The sequence below is a fragment of the Punica granatum genome, chromosome 8, assembly GCF_007655135.1.
Source record: "Punica granatum isolate Tunisia-2019 chromosome 8, ASM765513v2, whole genome shotgun sequence".
NCBI lineage: Eukaryota > Viridiplantae > Streptophyta > Magnoliopsida > Myrtales > Lythraceae > Punica > Punica granatum.
In genome coordinates, this window is record NC_045134.1 from 2,895,218 (window position 1) to 2,910,863 (window position 15,646).

At 37.0% G+C, this 15,646-nt stretch overlaps 2 protein-coding genes across 3 annotated transcripts; one reads left to right on the forward strand and one right to left on the reverse strand.

Moving 5' to 3' along the window:
* The first annotated feature begins 5,442 nt into the window (after positions 1–5,442).
* Positions 5,443–8,666, forward strand: LOC116187804 (cation/H(+) antiporter 15-like). Its single transcript, XM_031516744.1, has 3 exons — positions 5,443–5,658; positions 6,071–7,093; positions 7,144–8,666. The coding sequence occupies exons 1-3, from the start codon at positions 5,443–5,445 to the stop codon at positions 8,245–8,247; spliced, it is 2,343 nt and encodes a 780-aa protein (XP_031372604.1). The 3' UTR covers positions 8,248–8,666.
* An 84-nt stretch (positions 8,667–8,750) lies between these two features.
* LOC116189420 (laccase-12-like) lies at positions 8,751–12,410 on the reverse strand. Of its 2 annotated transcripts, none has more exons than XM_031519074.1 (6): positions 12,217–12,410; positions 11,678–11,829; positions 10,816–11,060; positions 10,468–10,596; positions 9,425–10,381; positions 8,751–9,253 (listed from the first exon to the last, which is right to left on the reverse strand). In XM_031519074.1, the coding sequence occupies exons 1-6, from the start codon at positions 12,331–12,333 to the stop codon at positions 9,123–9,125; spliced, it is 1,731 nt and encodes a 576-aa protein (XP_031374934.1). In that variant the 5' UTR covers positions 12,334–12,410; the 3' UTR covers positions 8,751–9,122. The 2 variants fall into 2 exon arrangements, with proteins under 2 accessions (XP_031374934.1, XP_031374936.1); XM_031519076.1 differs by having other exon boundaries at positions 12,315–12,408.
* Between the last annotated feature and the right edge of the window lie 3,236 nt (positions 12,411–15,646).

Sequence of the window (15,646 nt, forward strand, 5' to 3'; positions counted from 1 at the left end):
CAAGGCAGGGAATTTGTTGGGATCGATAGTAGCTTAACTTTTGTAATTAAGGATAAACAGGAACAATGACAATGTAAGCAAACAGAAATATTCCTCGGAACGAGGAGAAGATATTGTGTGTACTCGCATATTACGCGGCACTAGGTGACATTGCCATGGGTCGGAAGTCAGGAACAAACGGAGGAAGAATCGGGAAAATGTACCTCGCTAGTTATTCTCGGCCTTTTGGGAGTCATTGTTTCGGAATGTACTCATTCCACTATTCAATCTCTCCTTTCCATTAACAGTCCTCCATGAGGGCCGTGCAAGTCGGAAAGGTTTCTAGGAATGCATAGAAGTACATTCAAATATTGGTATTACATTATTTTATTGAACCTAAACATATATATGCACACTAAACGAGAGTTTGTATGTATATATATTATACATATATATATATATAAAAATGCTCACTCCGTCACATATAAGAAATGAAGTTTTCTCGCTTTGCCATGTCATCACTTATGTATTAAGAAATTTTTTTATCATAATTACATAGTAGAATATATATTATTTGCATATAACCCAACATAATATATATAATATATTGTTGTTATTCAGGAAATTTTATGTATTGTAGTAGTCGAGCTGCCATTCATATATATTGTAATAAAATATAGAGTTTGAAACCAATATTAACAAGAGACTATAATATTTATAGAGTTTCCCTTTGCATTATGGACAAATATATTCTTACAATATTAATCACAATCAAATTCTCATTTATATAATATTTTTTGTTTATATTGCCCTTTATATTGTGCCATTTGTGTAAGTATATATATATACACCTACAACATGAATTGAACTAGGAGAGGCAGGCGAAAGGAGATTTTTCTTTTTGTGAAAGCCAAAGTCCTAGGTAGTCAACCATATCAGGTTCTTATACTTTGGAAGATAGTGCAAGCAAAGGTAACTATGATTTCCCTTTCCCGTTAAATTTGATTAATTACGTGTCTAAAAAAGACTAAAATCATGTTCACGTTGAACATACTTGAATTTTTTACTTTTCATTTACTTATCTTTTTAATATATAATATTGCAGATTTTGAAACGCTATAATGATTTATTACATAATAAAAGAATTGTGCCCAGAGAAAGACACATGGACAATTAGAGTGAGATTGACAATATTGTGGGTTGCTGTGAACACAAGGACTAATGAAGTCATAAGTCTTGACATGATTTTCCTTGATGAAGAGGTATATTTTGATATTTTTGGCTAATTATAATATTTTGAAATACAAAACTTGATTATGTATTTAATTATTATTGTTTCTAATGAAATTAGGGTTCGTTAGAGAATGCAAGCATAAGAAAGTCTCAGATTGATTTGTCCAGATCGTTACTTCATGAAGAAGGTTTATACATAATCAAGAATTTCAAGATAAATACTACCTCATCGAGATACTTGTCAGGAGATGCAAATATAAAGATATTATTCTTACTTGTAACGTCAGTGACCGAGTTGCAAGAAGATCAATTACCCATCGACCGACACAAGTTTGAGTTTGTTGATATACAAGTAGTAAAAAGTAGATACAATGACATGAACATTCAAGTGACAGGTAAATCAATACTTTTGCGGTAATCGTTATAGTCTTAGTTTTTTTATATTTACATTATATCTCATATTTTTTCCTACAAATGTTATTGGTAAGTTGTGCGCAATTGGAGACATAGGAAAGTTAATACTGCAACTGACCTTACTCACAAAAATGATATTGAGCTACTACTCCTCGGATATTTTTTTACTTAATTATTTTTTATTTAATTGATGAATGATTTATATTCGTGGTATAATTAATTCAAATTCATAAAATTAATATTCTAAGGATGAAAAGATAGGTAACACTATGGGAGCTCACGACGAAACAAATTGAACAAATTTTCTTGCATGAGAACTTGGAACATTTCTTCATCATTATTACATCAACGATCGTGAAGGAATTTCGAAATAAATGATCAAATTAATTTGAATAAATATTAATCCTTCATATTGTTTCTCCAAAATTACTTCTTTATTTAAAAAAATTATAGGAAAATACACCCTTTCCACATCTACAACCACCAAATTGTGCACCAGTCTACAAATTCCGAAAACTGAGCAATTATTGAAAAGGTAATGTATTATCTATGTAATTTGAAATAATATATTCATAATTTTCCATTAAAGGACTTTCTAATATTATATATATATATATGCTAATAAAGTAGTCTGATGATGTGACAATATCTGGGAAAATTCTTAGGTCATGTGGCTAAATATTCCGTCGAGGGCCCTTATACAAAATGTTTTCGTGTTTAAGAATAAGGTTTCGTATAAGGAGAATAATGTTTCATATAAAATAATCAGTCGACTGCATGCACGAATTAGTTAGCTGATGTTTTGTACAAAACGTTATTCTCCTTATACAAAACATTATCCTTGAGTACGAAAATATTTTGTTGAGGGCCCGCGATTGAATATTTGGCCGCGGAACCCAAGAATTGTCCCAATATCTGGGGATATACGCCTATATATGCTAAATATAATGAATACATTATATTATTCTAATATATAGAGATTTGCTTTCTGTAGTTTATATTCTTAATTACTTCAATAATCTTTTGCATTATTGTTAAAATTTGATTTATAACTCATTTTTATTTATTTATTATTTTGCTTAATAACTTAAATAGGTACTTGGATAAAGGAAATCGTATGGAGAAATTAGAAGCAAATCCATCCTTACAATCAACTGAGGAACTCATATTGTTCAATAGAAAAACATTATCAGAGTTGAAGGAAATAAGATGGGAGTAAGATAGTGAATTTTTTTTTATAAAAATAATTTGTTTAGGATGTTATCTTTTAATTGGATGTTACTTTCTTTGGTGCATTTATTATTTGCTTAGAACTACTATATTTTCATGAAAGTTTTTCTTTATAATTTATGTTTTAATCTATAACTTGATAGATTTTGAGGTGGTACAATGGTTTATCATGTATAAAAGAATTTGGACCGGAAAAAGTAACGAAATTATCAATTTTGATGTGATTTTCCTTGATAAAAATGTTACTTGCATGTTTGGCTAACTATATTATTTTATTAATCAATATTAAATTATTAATAATTTATTGTTTCCAATGAAATTAGAATTCATTGATGCATGTTATAGTCCAGTTGATGTTCAAGTAAAAATATCGTTTTTATTTAGTCGGTATGAATGATTTTTCTTAATTATTGATATCCCTGATATAATTCATTCGGTTTTAACTAAATTTTATTTTTGCATAATGTGTAAAATTATTTAAATTAATTGCAACAAAAAATTATTCGATTGTGCCCGCGTAACACGCGGGTCATCAACTAGTAATAAATGAGAGTTATAAGAAGATACGCTTTTTTAGTTGAGAAATCCCAATGAGAGCCAAATTTCACATTTTCTTTCATAATCCGTTCTCCAATATATTTTTTTGGGCAAATTATAAAAAAAAACCCAAGTTTTGTAAAAAGTCTCAGTTTTGTCTTAAATTTTGTTTTGTAACAAAAAAAACCATAAGTTTTCTAAAATGTCTCAATAATGACCTCCGTTATAACTTCCGTCAATTTTTGCTGCTGATGGTGGGTCCCTTTAACAGTCCACGTAGGTCACACGTAGGCAAAAATTGACAGAAGTTATAACGGATGTCATTTTTGAGACATTTTAGAAAACTTATGGTTTTTTTGTTACAAAACAAAATTTATGACAAAACTGAGACATTTTATAAAATTTGGGTTTTTTTTTGTAATTTACCCTTTTTTTTTAGTAGATAAAATTGTGTGAAATATTACTCATTAAGAAAAAATTGTGAAAGATATTACTCTCGTAATTTTGGAAGATCGGATATTAAAGGTTATTTCACTTTGACTCTAATATTTTTCCATAATTTATTTTTATCTTCCATTTATTTTTCTAATTGAATGTTGGCGATAATGTTATGGATGATGACCTTAAATATAATAAATTCTAAATTAAACATATTAATGATAACGGATTATCGTGAAATTATTTGCACATTTACATACAAATAAATTTATTTTTTAACACAATTATATGATTATTTGTCTTTCTAAAACAAAAGGTGCATTTTGACTATGATTTCGCCTCCGTTCTCTGTTCACTATTACACTTTAATATAATAACTAAGGAAATAAAATGTTAACCACACAATTATGAATTTATGAATTCACTAAAAGAGATGAAAATATTTATATAAAATAACAATAATATGCGTCAACCTACTTAAAATGAAAAGTTTTTTAACATACTTATGTATGATATTTTAAACAAATTAATAGAATATTTTTTTTATGATAAATCAGCATAATTTTCTTCATGTAAGAACTGCATCAATGCAAATTCCTACAATTAATAAATCCTTTTTTTTTGTATGTTGTTCTTTCTTTACTCAGTTATCTATTCCTATCTAGTTTTGTTAAAAGAAATCTATTTAATTTATTCAATGTCGTCATTTTACCATTGCACAATGTATACGAAATCGACTATTGATAAATTCAAAGTATTCAAAAAGACTTTGCTGTGAATAAAGATATAGGAATAAAAAGATTATAACAATTTTTTATTCATTGCAATATAATTAATAACTTAAGATCTAATCCTTTAGTGAAGTTAACTCGCGGCTAGAGGCGCTAGTTACTATCACTAGTGTGTGTGTGTGGATATATATGTATACACACACACACAGATATATATATATATATATCCCAAGAATTTAGAAGTGCATGAAGGATCCAGCATTCTATCTCCGAGCATCGTGTATCCTCTAGCTAGGTAGAACGCAGTCGTATCACCTAGAAGCACCTATTCCCCGAAAAGACCGGAGGAACCAATGATGCAAATCTGTTGTTCTATTCAACAAAGGGACAGCTCATATTTAATTTGAATAGAAAATTAGATGTTCTGGTCAAAGTTCAAAGTTCAAAATTAAAATCTAATTTGGCAAAAATTTCCAAAAATGGCATCATTGATCTGCATAAACATACCATAGACCCATTTTAGGATTTATTCAGGATGTCCTGTCATAGTTGACTTTCTGATTGTTCCCCCCTTTAAATTTGCTGCTCCTCTCGACATTTCCCTAACAAATACATACCTGTCTCCAATTCGAAATCATCAACTTTGAACTACCGATATTTACAGTAGAAAAATAACTAAAAAAAATGGGCAATCTCGATTCTCTTGTAAAACCCCCACCCGACTTCTCCTCGTCCACATATCGAGTAGACTCGAGATTCGGGCTTGAGCAGAGTCTCCTTGAGTGGAGATTGAACAGTGTGTGTTCAATCATTCCAGAGAGTTGATCAGGGGCTGGTCATGTGAAGTTGCGCGTCGAGTTCTTTGAAGAAGGACAGGGAAATGGATGGCGTGCCATCTATAATAAACAACCTGACATTTACTTGCATCAATGAGGAGGAGCACATCCACTCTGCGGGGATCTTGTATGGAGATGACCCTCTGAAGCACAGTTTTCCTTCCTTCATTGCCCTGATAGCTTTAGCTCAGATTGCTTCTCATGCCATCTACTTCCTTCTCAAGCCCCTGAGGCAGCCGAGATTCGTCTGCAGTCTACTAGTAAGTTTCTGACACCACTCTTGTCACATTCGGAATAAAGGATGATCACACGTCGTGTTATTCCTTTCGTCTTGTTGTCATTCACTCCTGATAAGGGTCGGCCATTTCTGTTCTTGAAATTTCCAGGAGGTTTTTTCGTTTTTCATTTTTCTTCATGTGAAGGAAGATATCTAGGACTTGCTTCTTCTTCTTTTATTGTAACTCGCTTTATAAGCTTCAGATAATCATCGAGATTGATAATCTCTGTGGAGTAGCTTTTCAGATTTGCATCTAATTACCAGTGAGATTTTCCGTCTCTAGTTTAACATGACTCATCGCTTAACTTTTAAAACCATGCATATTAATTTCTTCTATCGGCAAAAAAAAAAAAGAATATGTGTAAGAATATTTACTTACATATGTATTAACCCAGGGAGGAATTTTCTTGGGGCCTACCGTATTGGGACACAACAAGCGATATTTGAGCTTAATGTTCACGGGGAGAGATCGCATACTGCTGGATGTGACGAGCAATCTCGGCCTCACATACTTCTTGTTCCTGACCATGGTGAAAATGGATGCGCCCATGACCCTGAGGACCTCGAAGATTGGCTTGGGTATCGGGTTCGTGAACATAATACTTCCCGCCTTAGTCAGCTTCATTCTGTATGGCCTAGCGCCGCAAGTACTGAATGCAATGAACGGAAAAGCCCCGGTCATGGCCTGTTCCTTCATCCTGACACACTTTCCAAACGTGGTCCCCGTCCTGGATGAGCTCAACCTGCTGAGTTCTGACGTAGGGCAGATTGCACTCACTTCCTCGGCTGTGAACGAGGTCCTTTCATGGGCATCCTTGCCAATTGCGATGGTACTCCAAAATGGAGAATTACGCGAAGGCTTTTTTATATTATTGTCCGTCCTGGTTCTCATAATACTGTTCTTCCCGGTGCGGCTGACCCTGCTCAGGGTTGCCTCGAGAACCCCGGAGGGGAGGCCAGTGAGTGAAGTCTACATCTCCATAATACTTCTCGGAACCCTCCACTCGCTGTTCATAACCAACTCCGTCGGGTTAGTTTTCCTTGGAACTATGCTTTTCGGACTAGCGATACCAAAAGGACCACCCTTAGGTACGACCTTAGTTGATAAGTCCGAGATCTTTACCATGGAGATTCTCTTGCCCCTGTTTTACCTTAATGTCGGCTTACACACGGACATCTATTCGATACAAGACTGGAAAGGTACCCTCATAGCCCTGGCCCTCTCAGCTTTTGTCACCTTGTTCAAGTTCATTGGTGCTTTCCTACCAGCAGCTGTATACTACAAGCTTCGGATTCGACAGGCTTCCATGCTCGGCCTTCTTCTAAACGTCCGGGGGGTAGCCGAACTCATCTTTCTTCGTCGCTGGAGAGAACGGAAGGTAATCTGTAATTATGTTTGTGTGTCTTATACACTCTCTGTCTTAATCTATTTCGCCATACATATTTAAAACTCGTTTGAACCTTTCAGGTTTTAGATGACCAGTCATACACGGTAATGGTGTTAGCAAACTTGGTGATTACAGCACTCTCGGTGCCTCTGCTCGATATCTTGAAGCATCAGGACCGTATGAGTATACTTCCAACAAGAGACTCGGAATTGATCCAGAAAAGTTTGCACAGTTCGGAGTTGCGCGTGGTTTCATGTGTTCACGGCGAAGAAAATGTGCATAGCATCATTACTCTACTAGAAGCTTCGAACCCCACGCCATTTAGCCCAATATGCGCATATGTGGTGCACCTGGTCGAGCTTGTTGGCCGCGCCGTCCCCCTTGTTGTCCCTTATGGCAAGCATAAGAAGATGCATAGGACCAAGAGCACAGACCACATAATGCGCGCTTTTAATAATTATTCTAGAAGTTCAGATGGCACGGTGACCGTAAAGCCATTTACCATCATTGCACCATACAAAAGCATGCATGAGAACATCGGTAACCTGGCTCGAGGTCAGGCTGCGCATCTTATAGTTGTCCCCTTCCAGAAAAGGCAACAGGATGATGTTAGAGAGGTCACATACCTACGTAGTTTAAATCCAAACATACAGGCTTCAGCTCCTTGCACAGTTGGGATACTTGTAGATAATGGCTTTCATCACCGGGCTAGATATAGCAACTCTCTCTTTAATGTAGCCGTAATATTCCTCGGAGGGCCAGATGATCGAGAGGCACTGGCATATGGCACCAGAGCTTCGGGTCGTGAGGGGATCCATATAACAGTAATCCGGATCCTCCTAAATTCTTTGTGTGCCAATAATGACCATGAAGACCAAAAAAAGCTCGATGATGAAGTTATCAAAGAATTCAAGATCAAGAACGCCAACAATATGAGCGCGGTCCATTGTGAAGTGGAAGCAGAGGACAACGTACATGTAGTGAACATAGTCAAGTCTCTGGAACTAAATTATGACCTCGTGATTTTGGGTCGTCGACCAGGGAGCAGACCGATATTCAGGGAAGAGATGCTCAGTTTCACCGAGCATCCAGAGCTCGGAGTTATTGGTGATATGCTCGCATCAGAAGACTTATGTGGAGGGGAGACTTCCATTTTGGTGATGCAACATCGTTCGTATAGCTAGAGTTCATTAGCTCCGACTTAACTCCAAAGGCAAAGAGACTCTCCGAGCGATTCTTTAACTCTTCAGAACTTATGGGCGAGAAGGTCTACCAGCGATTCTTTACCTAACTCTTCATAACCTATGGGTGAGAAGGTCATCGTAGTTGGTAAAGGACGGGAGCCTTGTAAAGCTTGCAATGGTCGAGGACGCATACTTATACAGCTATCAGTTGACGGATACGTCCGATTTCCAATCAAATGTCTGGAAATGCTCTGTTCCTATCTCACGAGGCAATCCTCGGGTCTCCTGGCTCAACTAGGACCCTAGTTATTCTGCTCAAGATCGAGAAAATTCTGTCTAGTCAGTAATTCCCTCGTCAATTTCAAATCTCGGAATTTTTGAAGCCCTTCGTATTTGCATCTCCCACAAGTCTTAGTCCAGCATGATATTACTTGGTGTTAAATCTTGATTTCTCAAGAATTTCCATAGATTACCACGTACCCGAAATGGTTATACTTACTCCATTTTGAAAATACGTTCGGAGTTTTTCTGATGGAACAGAGATTTACAGAATCAGACGACCAAACAGAGCCTTTACGTATGCTGATCTCTTCCAATTGGTTAAGAGATAACGTACATCTAATGGACGATGCAAGAATCTAATACACAACATATCAAATGTATGGGCTTCTTCGTACACTCAGAAGCACCACTTGTCTATCAAAGAACAATTATACGAACAAATCCCTTAATATGAATTTCTACCTGAACTTAGATCCTATCTCATCCGACTGAGGAGTTGATCAAAGTTGCCAATTGTTATTCGGTGGCTCAGTTTCTCTCCATCTATAAAGCCCGGGTCTATGTATTTTTTATGCAAAACATACTGATTTTAGCTAACAAAGAGGTAAATCCGATGGAGGAGGCTCTATAGACTGCAATTCTCCAACACCATTTTCGACGAGGAATGCCATTGCCAAGCCCCATGATATGTGAACATCCAAGTGACAGTGCATTATCCAAACACCTGTTCCAAGTCCATGAACAAGAATGATTGTGAGATCTAAAATTGTGCTTGATAATTCGAGTATATATCGGATCCTGTGATTTGAGTTGATTGGAAAACTTTCCAAATGATGAAGCATTTCAAAGATATCAATGCAAATCACAAGACGATTTATAATGAAATGTTTTTTACCTGGATTGTCAGCAACAAATCTGATCACTGCCCATCCATTCACCGGGACTCCAACTGTGTTCCTCATCGGTGGATCGACGAGATTAAACTTGGATGAATCCTTCTTGGGGTCAAAGTTCCCGAAGCCCTCAGCAATGATATAGAAATCATATCCGTGGAGGTGAATTGGGTGATTCTCAGCTGTCTGAATATTGGTCCCCTGCAGAACTATTTGCACCTCTGACCCATACCTCAACTTGTAAACTCGAGTCCCTGGAATTGGTTGCCACAGGGACCGGCTCACGTTCCCGGTGTAATCAAACTTAACTGGTGGGTTGGCGGGAAAATCAGTCGTGAATACATTGGGGATGCCCTGGTGATGGGCCTGCAGGATCGAGAAGTTGGAAGGGAGCACGAAGGACACATTGTTCATACTCGCCGTAAAGCGAGTGCCATTCGGGCCCTGGCACTGGGAGGAACTGAAGTTTGGTGGGCATTTGTTGAGGCCCAAACCCACGGTGAAAAACAGGTTCTCATCAATTCCAATAGGAACAGGGACTTTTCTAAGGCTCCTCAAGCTCTGAGAGAAGGAGGTGGCCGTGGACGTGTCATTGAAGGCCGGAAGGTTCGGCATTACGGGCTTTTTCAAGGCACACTGGCCCGAGCACGAGGGGGATCCATATTCAAGTATAGCAGTGGTGGTGGTGTTGTCAAATGGGGCGCCCTGCGCGCTCTGGTATGGCTTGGCAGCAATGTAATACCGGGCAGGAGGCTGGTCGGCCGTGATCAGGACATCCGTGGTCTGGCCTGGCCCTACCATGATGACTGAGGTCGAGAAGGGCTTCAGGTATGAGGCATCAGCTCCTACTACAGTGAGTTTGTGCTGCGCCACGCTGAAGAAAAGCTCCTGGTTGAGTGCAGCGTTGATGACTCGGAGTAGGCTGGTCTCACCGGAGTCTATTGGAATCACAGTCGTACCTGTTGATAGCGTTGTCAATCATGCTCGCACAGTTCAATTACACATTGTACAATGAATTGATCGTAATTTTTGTGCCATTATTTACCATTGCTGGAGCAATTGTAAAGGTCGCCAGGCTGACCATTGATGGTGTATGCATCTGAAACGTTAGGCGACCCGCCAGTGCGAGTCGCCTCTCTTATGACATCTATGGGATTAGCATTCCACCATTCGCCTACATCATCATCGTCGCGGTCATCATATATCATTGTATCATCATAAATATTATATATCTTAATAAGAGAAATTCATAAAAGATCGAAACCAAAGGGCCAGCCCCAAGGGAATAAATCACGCTTCTGGTAAGGAACCGGAGAATTTGCCGCCAAACAATTATTCTTCTTACTTCCTTTATTGAAATATCATGGATATCAATCAATCCCGTGATGATTACCAAGAAGTATAGGGACTTCACGCTTAGGCTTGGGGAATGGGTAGGAAGATCCTTGCTTCGGGTAGATGACAAGGGCACCGTAGACCGAGGCTCGGAGCCAGGAACTGTGAGCGTGCCACCAGAGCGTGCCTTCTTGTCCCTGGATGGTGAACCTGTATGTGTAGCTCCCACCGGGCCGGATTGGGCACTGGGTCACGAATTCCGGTCCGTCAGCCCACGGGGTCCTCATCTGCCGGATCCCGTGCCTGCATCAATGCAAATTAATTATTTTGACCATGTGCATGTCGTGTGAGTTTAATTAATAAATCAGCATAATATATATAACTAAGGGAGTGTCTAGGTCAAGATGCTCATAAAAAGTGAGTTTTTAAGGATCCTCTAAAAAGTAATAATGCTCCGTTTGATTTCACAGTTAAAATCACAAAAAATTTAACTTTAACTTTAACTTAACACACTACACAACAAAATACACATTTCTTAAGTGAAAAATTTTAACTTTAACTTTAACTCAACACATTACACAATCATTCGTCCTTTTCCACAATCAAAATCAAAATTATTTTAATTCTGAAACCAAACGCGCCATAAGATTCTTATTATTTCAATACGAGTGATGTTGTATTCAAAATAATAAATTTCTTATAAAATAGCTAGTTTTATGTCATTTAGCAGATACCTTAGCTTATTATAATAATTAAAAATAAGTTTATTGTTAAATAACAATTTTAACAAGTTTTTTATTATTTTATTATCGATGATAACCCATCACGTGATGCTCTCCGATTGGTCTACGCAATTAATCCTTTTTAAAGAACCTCTGATGGAAGTTAATGCCTATAAGTAATTGACACGTATAACGTACCAGTGGATGGTGACATTGTAAGGAGACTTGTTAACGACATTGACCTCGAGTGAGTCCCCATCATTAACCTCCAAAGTAGGCCCCGGGTATTGCCCGTTCACTGTGATTATGTTGTGGCTCTTGCACAGCCTCTTCACTGGTGTTGCTTCAACCTACACATTCATATAGGTGATCCAAAACAATATATCGATCATCAGAAAATTCTCAGGGGAAAAAAAAAAAAGGAAAACTATGATCAGAATGTTTATGAACTTCACTGCGTACCCTACTCAAAGTCAAGAACTACATGTCGATGATAGAATTCTACACTGTGGCGAATCAAGATTAATCTCATTCATCCTAGGTAATGTATTGGTAACACTCATAAGAGCATTGATATTGCACATTCGAGAGTTAACTGGTCGAACTACAACAACTTTTAGAGGGTACAAATCAGTGAGAAGACCTCCAAGACGAATACATCATCAACTAATAAAAAACGTGCAACGCGATTACAAGTGAAGATATGGGATGAGAGAGCGGGGGAATAGAAGCCATACAACAAAGTTGTGATTGTGAACTTTCGAGTATGCCGGGAATGCCGAAGAATGAGCCACGAAAAGAAGAAATACGATGCCTAAGAGGACGGACATCTTACTCTTCTCAAGACCTTCCATATCCCCCAACTTGGATTCTGGAGAGGTTTATGAGTGGAAAAGAACGATTATGTGTTATGAGAAGATAATCAGATCAGAAGGGCATGGTCTTTAATTTATAGGAACTTCAAATCACAGAGAGGGGGGGGGGGGGGGGGGGGGGGGGGGGGGGGGGGGGGGGGTTTTCATTTTACAGAGGTTGGCAGATTAGGTTAATGATAATCTAATGTTTGGTTTCGTAGATTTTTGGCACACACAGTAGTTTGTTGCACCCAACTGGGCTGTCAGAAAACAGTGAGATAACTCATAAAAAAAAATTGAGTAAATTTCATGGTAACTTCATTTGCAAGTCACTCACTTTCTAGGAAAGACCTTTATATATTTCAGCAAATCATCATAATCATAGGCACGATTAATTAATATATGCAGGATATAAATCATCACATGCACATATGACCTAGTAAGATATTCACAACATTATTCATTCGATGGCTCTTATTATGTCAGTCTTAAAAGGCCGATTTTCGTGGTAGAAATTAATTCTTCGCCCATTCATCATATTATCAGCTAACCAATTGTGCGAAAATATAAATTAATCAATATCAGTTATAACGCACTCCCTGTTTGTTAAATGTATTCCCTGTAAAGCTTTCCATGCATGATTGCAGTTCCTACATACGAATTTCTTGAAAGAGGAAGCAAGCATGTCCACTAACAGAATATTCGAGAAAGGGAATTTGGTGTAATGATACTCACTCCTGAATTGGAATAAAAAGAATTTGAATTTAATTCTTATTATTAGAATATAAAGAATTAGGATTTAATTCTCATTAGTGGGACTGAGGATTCCGTATTTTCACATATTTTTCTTTACACTCTCCCATGTTAGGCCCACGGCTTATGTTGTATTCCAGAAAAAGAAAAAAGACGAGGCATAATGACTGATAGCATCTTAGTCAAAACCATAGTAATATGATCCAGCATTAATTCCAAATTTGAATCATCAATTGTTACGAATTTCTACTATCTTGAAGGAAAACATGCCTAAACACAAAATGAGGGAATGCTGCCCTTAATTGGTGGTCAGGACATCCAATGCGTCCAAATATGCATGGGATTAATTAATTGGCTCGAGATGAAACGGAGTGATCTAGAAAACTTTTTTTGATAGGTAATAATTGTATTTTCCGCAGGCTAGATTAATCTTTACGTGGATTGAATATGCGAATAATGCTTACCACCATTCGGTGAAATTATAAACATTAACTATATGCTCCGGGTGCTTATCAAGATGTTTGCACTTAACTTGCCAGTCGCCCTGTGCGTGGATTTGTTAGCGTAAAATGCACGTAAACTTGTATCGCCGCGATTTGGTGCTCACTTCTCGAACAACCACGCGGGAATGCAATGCCTATGAGCTTGCATGCATATATTAAAGTCTAATTAACAGCGGGTAGAGATTGAAAATGTCTTTTATATTTGTTTAGTTCCATTTTGACTGGACTCTAGAAATTAATGTTGAAAATGAAATTGAAAGAGCCTTTAAGGGTTGGTTATTTGCTTGAAGAAGGAATTAGTTCTTATTTAAGGGAATATATGTTAGGTAATTCCGTCGGCAGGGATGTTCTTCTCTTTTTTCTGCATTAATCGAGGCAAACTTGTATATCCAATTCGATTCTTTTCTATCATCCTTTGTTAACTATTTATCATTTATATTTTAGTTCCATGGGTCGTCCCCCGGCCCGAACTTAATTAAAGGCCGTAAGAAGACGCAATGCGCCAAGAAAACCATATGCTCACGCGACTTGTAACTGAGAACCTACATCGCATGCTATGGAATTGTATATGCTTCAAATGACTGAATCTCACGGCCGATTTGTAATTTCTTCCATTCATCATGAATTCGAGGCCTCAAAGTCTTCAAGAAATTCATAAGTCTTTGTCAAATTTGTAAATTTAAGAAATTAAAAATCCACCGACAACAGACCGGACCTAACATGAGTTCATGCAAGGTTCTTGAGTGGGTGAAAGAGCCAGTGAGCAAAAGTCTTTGTAGTAATCCATCAATTAAGTTGACGAAAGTGAAGAAATTATATATAGAACGAGGATCACATTAATATTAATTATTACAAAACTAGACGCGTGCATTCGATTAGACAACTGGACTTCTTCTTCTTTTCCTTTTTTTTTTTTGAGCAAAAAATTTAGCTAAACCTACACTCAAAAGTAGAAAGTATGGAATAATTATGAATTTATAGCAAAATTAGGTAGCCTGTTTTGCTGAATAACGACCATATAAGTAGACTCATGGAGGATTACATTATATACGAACTACTAATAAAGACGTCTTGACTAATGCACAATTATAGTTCAGCCCAAAAAAAAAAAATCAAAAGACATATGTTGACTCTTATCATCTGCAAATATTCTATTTGAATGATATATGCAATTCAAGAACCATGCGAAGTCATGATACTGCATTGTCATATCGGGGTATTTAATTTGATATTCATGCGAGTTCGTTAATTAACAGCTTACATTAAATATTTGGAAATTGCTTATTTAATTGATTGCGATCGAATTGGAGAAATTTTCATCCGTGAAGTATGGAAGTGGAAATCAAACGGTCAAGGATCCACATGATGATGAAACATGTGTGCGGAGACACGGAGTTTACCGACGATCAGCATCATAATTGCGTCCTATGAGGAAGAAGAAAGACGAAGAGTTGCAAATAGGAGTCTCATCTCATCATGTAAAAGGACAAGGAAAAAAGAACCAATGGACATAATTATATATAGGACTAGCTAGAAGCCTTATGGAAAGTTGTTCCCACGTAAAACTTCATCGTTTTCGGGGTTTGATTGGGGCGATGAGGCTCGACGTTGCTTAAAAGGATGCCCTAAAATAGAATACGACCGGAAGGTCCCTGATGACAACTTAAAGAGAGTACATATACATGTGTGTGTGCAAAAGCGATAAAAAAAAAATTCGGTGAATAGAAAATGATAAAATTTAGTTTTATTATATACGATGTGATTTATATATTTTTAATTCAATATTATCTATGATTGTAAATATATAATGGTTAAATGGGTCAAAACAACTAATTACTCATTTATTGCCATCTGCCAATGATCATCTCTCCCCTTTGATTTTACTTAATTATTATTTTTTTAATGCATAGCTCAAGCTAATCTTCACCTATCAAACTATTATATTTTCTCTCTCATTATATCCGAAAGACATTCATACCTAATCATCATCAAAATGACAAAAGACGACCGATGAGACTGCATATGTACCCGAGGAATAGCTAGGGGAAGTAACGTCT

Bases quoted from the DNA above. Each gene is read 5' to 3' on its own strand.
- LOC116187804 (XM_031516744.1), top strand. From the start codon at position 5,443: ATGGATGGCGTGCCATCTATAATAAACAACCTGACATTTACTTGCATC. The intron at 5,659-6,070 runs GTAAGTTTCTGA...GTATTAACCCAG, and splicing joins GATTCGTCTGCAGTCTACTA to GGAGGAATTTTCTTGGGGCC. The intron at 7,094-7,143 runs GTCTTAATCTAT...TGAACCTTTCAG, and splicing joins GTGTGTCTTATACACTCTCT to GTTTTAGATGACCAGTCATA.
- LOC116189420 (XM_031519074.1), bottom strand. From the start codon at position 12,333: ATGGAAGGTCTTGAGAAGAGTAAGATGTCCGTCCTCTTAGGCATCGTA. The intron at 11,830-12,216 runs GTATGGCTTCTA...ATGAATGTGTAG, and splicing joins TTCACAATCACAACTTTGTT to GTTGAAGCAACACCAGTGAA. The intron at 10,382-10,467 runs GTAAATAATGGC...CGCTATCAACAG, and splicing joins TTACAATTGCTCCAGCAATG to GTACGACTGTGATTCCAATA.